The 4,628-nt window shown below is 48.2% G+C and overlaps 1 protein-coding gene across 1 annotated transcript in view; it reads right to left on the bottom strand.

Annotated features, from left to right (window-relative positions):
* The window catches only part of NSMF (NMDA receptor synaptonuclear signaling and neuronal migration factor), a 39,511-nt gene continuing 34,883 nt past the window's right edge, over positions 1-4,628 (bottom strand). The window contains exons 14-16 of the mRNA XM_009994339.1: positions 3,349-3,451; positions 2,874-2,949; positions 1-859 (exon numbers count right to left, since the gene is read on the bottom strand). Of these exons, the coding sequence (XP_009992641.1) occupies positions 762-859; positions 2,874-2,949; positions 3,349-3,451 (277 nt within the window). The 3' untranslated portion in view covers positions 1-761. The remainder of the gene's footprint in view (positions 860-2,873; positions 2,950-3,348; positions 3,452-4,628) is intronic.

Here is a 4,628-nt window from a genome sequence, read left to right as displayed (position 1 = left end):
TTATGTTAAAACCATGTTTGCTGGTGATTAAATATTGTCTACAGAAGATATATTACCATTCTGAATATATTTTCAAGCAGACCAAAAATACCTCATCTATTGGTTACTGGTGTGTTATTTTTAACTAATTAAATACTGGGAGGGATTTTACCCCCCCTCGCTATAAAAATTGCACTTATTTTCTATTAAACAAAACAAAAAAAAAACAGGTTTTGATTCTAATATTCCAGTATATATTCACATTGAAACTGGATCATCTTGATCTATGCTTGCAGGAGTAGGTGTAGCAGTCCTTGCTCTCCAAGTTCCACAGCACAGCAGGTTCCACAGTACCAACCCCTCCTTCCTCTGTGCTCTGGTCACTTCTTCATTGTAGTGCACGGGTAATGGATTGGATTTGATTTTTTGTAAGAAAACCTGAGCTTCAAAAGTCTTTAAAAGGACCTGGAATCAAATCTGGCCCATTCTGACCCAGAACAGCTCAGTTCTGCAAGGAACTCCATCCTGTCCTCGTTTCACACAGCTCCTCCTGGGACACCACGGCTCTGACCTGGGGCCACTGAGGTGTCAAACCCTCTCCCTCCAGTCTCTCTTCACCCAGGAGACCTTCCTCCCGACAGGCTTCCGAGGGCTCCTTCCTCCCTCCCTTTAGCACTGCTGCCTCCCACTGGGCTCCCTGTGCCAATAAAAAAGTCTCTCTGCAATAAGCATGACTTCTTGGACACCGGTGATCAGCTTCCTCTTGCAAAGTCTTCTCCAGCTCATAAAATGTCATCGTAATCCAATAGCTTCGAGTGCTGGCGGGTCTTCCAGAGGCGGTAAAGGCGAAAGTCAAAGTAAGTCTCAATCATTTGCTTACCTGGGAGAAGAGAAAGGAAGCAGAGGGGTTACACCCTGCAGCACAGCCAGAGATGTCAGAGGCTGTAGCAGCAAAAAACCCCAACCCTCCCATAGGTAAAGGCAGAGGAGAACCCAATTGAACCCATGCTTCATTTGGTGAAGAACACATGAAGGTGCCCCTGAGAAGCAAACATCTTTATAGAGCTCCTCACACCCTGGAAGGCTCCTTCTTCATCATCATCATCCCCTGGCAGGGTTTGTCCATGAGGGTGGGAATTGAGCACAAAGGCTGAACTCTCTGCAGGGCCTGCAGGAGGGGAGGCTGGGGCTGCAGAGGATCAGACAACAGCTCCAACAGCCTGCATGGAGCAACCCAGCCCAGGGGCTTCAGAAAAGCACAAATCAAGAGTGAACTCTTTGTAAAGAGTCGTGGGAAACATCACAAATAATTAACATTGGAAGTTCAAGACATTTTTTTGGTTTTAATTTAACATTAACAGGCTGTCTCTGTCCTGCAGAGCTGGCTCTTCTCACAGCAATGAGCTCAACAGGACACACCAATACAAGTTCTGCACCCCTGAAAGGGCTGGGGGGTCTCAAGAGGCCACCATGGAGCGAGCACCGTGTGCAGGAGGCAGCAACTGCCTTTGTAAACACAAGGACAAACAACCCTGGGCTCTCAGGCAGGGCTCAAGGAGGGGATTTTCACTTTGAAGGGCTGCTCAAGATTAGTTTCCGATGACTTTGCAAAGGATTAGAGAGGTTACACTCTCAGTGCATCCCAGATTGAACCAGGGGATAAATCCAGGTGTATCCTTCAGCCCAACCTCCTGGAAGATCAACTGCTCAGTGGATGTGCACAGAACCTGGTGCCTTGCCTGCCAAACTCCACATAAAACCAGGAATTTCCCTGCAAGTTGCTTCTTGCAGGGTCTCTCCTCCCACATAACCAGTGATAGGACGAGAGGAAATTTCCTCAAGTTGTGTCAGGGCAGGTTCAAATTGGATATCAGGAACAATTTCTTTACTGAAAGAGTGGTCAGACATTGACACAGGCTGCCCAGGGCAGTGCTGGAGACACCATCTCTGGTTAAAAAAACATGTGTGGACATAGCACTTGAGGTTTAGTGGGCATGATGGTGTTGGGTTGACAGTTGGACTTGATGATCTCAGAGCTCTTTTCCAAGCTTAATGACTCTGTGACTCCCTGATTCCAGGCACACACACACGAGCACATTCACTGGGGGATCTGTGCACACTCTGTATAAAGCTGGGCTCAAACCTCAGCACAGAAAATCCTGTGCAGCTGGAATGTCCTCAACTCCTAAACATTCCTGTGGTGGTAAAGGAGGAGTTAAGAATAACCCAGCAGGGCCCATGACAGCTGTGAGCAGCAAAGGAAGTACCCACAGGGCTTCCAGCCTAATGCTCCACATTGTTGTTACCTTTCAGAACAAGTACCAAGGACTACAGCTCAGATCACACAGGAAGGGCAGATTCAGACTTTGTGCACCCACAGGTACTTACACTGACCAAAAAACAGGAAAAAAATATCTATAGCCCCTTGAAACATCTTAAGCTACAGGCAGAAGAAGCAAAGTGTGCCGAGATGTGAAATGGCTCTAATGGGTGACATCCCAATTTCTTGTTGATGACACAACTTGGGACCAAGAGATCCCTTGGTTACAGAAAAGGTTCTGCTCCCATGGACTTCACATGTCCTAGTAATGTGACAAATGTCCTAAACACAGCCTGGAAAGCTGCCTATTCTCCAGGCAACCTTGCTAGTGCCAGAAGCCTGGGAGAGGGCTCTGCAGCTTCAGGCACAACAATCAGGAGAGCTGAAATGTGAATGTGGGAGAATTACCAGGGAAAACCCAGGGTCAGCAAGAGAACTACACAAGGCTGTGACCAGCAAAAGAATGAGCAGAGCAGGGCCTAAGGGAGCTCAGAATTGCTTTTTCATGAAGATGCCCACTGAAGGAGGCAGGCTGAGGAAGAAGACATGTGTCTTTGCATAGAAAATAAATTACCTTGAGCTGATAGTTCAAGTGGAGACTCAAAGGCAACCCTATAAGGATTCATTAAGTTTTTCAGATTCTGAAATAGCTGGAAGGAAAACATACCAAGAGTTAGGAGCTGAAAACAAAGGTGAACTCCAGGGCACTCAAAATTGCCCATCTTTGTTCCCTACCTCTAGAAAACTTTCCACTCATCTCCTTTAAAACATCTAGCTCATTAGTAAATAAATAAAGTGCTCTGAATGATCATTCTCCTCAAAGGCTTCAGTATTTGTCCTGCATGTCACTTCTCCTTCCTCCCGTGCCCTCTGGGGGGGCACAGTCCATAGGGTGGTTCACCCAATCACAGCCACTCCTGGAACAGGAGGGCAGCACGTTCCCACAGAGCAGGAGAGGAAGGTTTAGATTTCACAGTGTGACTGTTGCTTCCCTGGGCTTGGTGCTACTCAGCAGACATTCCCAGAGAGGCGACCCAGGAAGCTCTTACCTTCTCCCCATTGGGGTTTCCAAGAACATAGCAGCCCATGATGTGAATGATATTTGGTTCAGGATTGACTTTACTCATCAGCCGGCTCAACCTCTTCCAGAAGCTGGGAGAAACAGGAAAGAGCAGAATACATAGTTTTAAAAAGGTCTATTTCCTCATATGCAGGAGTGATCACCTGGATGTGTGTGCACACAGTGCTCAGAAGGGGCCTGAGGAACAAGCTGCTCAGGAAGAGCCATTGGTTCTCAGACAAGGAAGAGCAGGGGCAGAGCAAGAGTCTGAGGAGCAGGTCCAAGCCATGTGGTAGAGAGGGAGGAACAGCCCATCAAGCCAAGGAAGCTCCAAGGTGAAGAGAAGGGAGCAAAGTCCACCAGGTCTGCTGTTAGACGGTTTAACTAAGCATCTTCTTCTTGTAGCAGTCCTCTCCAATGTCCTCCCTCCCATCTCTATCAACAATTGCCCTTTCTAAAGGGCATTATCAGAGCACTGGTTCATTCCCATCCATTCCATCAGCAGAAAGCAGCTGGAGAAGTGTTTTTTCTACATAGCCAGAGAGACAACACCAAGCAAGGCTGCTCCATGTTAGGCAGCACTTGGTGCTGCCCACCAGTCAGTGCCACTTCACATTTTGTGACCACTGACCAGGCACACTGTGCCCAGGGGACACGAAGTACAGCCACCTCCCCTGGGCAGCAGCTGGAGCAGCCTCCTGGTGGGCTCCAAAGCCCAGCAGGTCCTCTGTGGGCTCTGCAATCAGGCTGAGCTTTTCTCAGGACTGTCTCCCAGGCATGTACAGGTAGGTTACAAACCTTCACTTCCAGGCATCCCAATTTTCAGCTGTGTGTTTCTGAGCATCCCTGAATACCAGCTTCAGACCAGCTAGGCCTGGCACGTGTTCAGAGGCACATACACACACGTGCTGCAGAACTTTACTGACAGTGTTTGTGCCAGAGCACAAGAGCTCTGAACAGATGTTGATTTTAATACTCAGCTCTCATGCCAACAAAAAGTTGTGTAGGAGCAGGCTGGTGTACATCCTTTCCCCAGCACTGGTGGCCAAGTAAGATTGAGCCAGCACAAGTGAGCAGGCAGCAAAACAGGCAAAGCTTAACTCTGCAAGGAGAAGCAAAATTGCCTCAGCAGCCCTGGCTGACAGGCTGGTATCTCAGTGAAAACCCTGCTGGACTCTGAGCAGGCTTTGCAGAGACTAATTTAATTCCCCCCTGCAATTAGGAAGGCAGCTGCCAAAGTCAGCTCTAGGGGGAAGGTTTGCATTCCTG

The sequence above is a fragment of the Chaetura pelagica genome, unplaced genomic scaffold (genome assembly GCF_000747805.2).
Source record: "Chaetura pelagica isolate M959 unplaced genomic scaffold, ChaPel_1.0 scaffold132, whole genome shotgun sequence".
NCBI classification, from domain to species: Eukaryota; Metazoa; Chordata; class Aves; order Apodiformes; family Apodidae; genus Chaetura; species Chaetura pelagica.
Note: the sequence above shows the minus strand (reverse complement) of the source record. Positions and strands in the feature narration are given on the sequence as shown.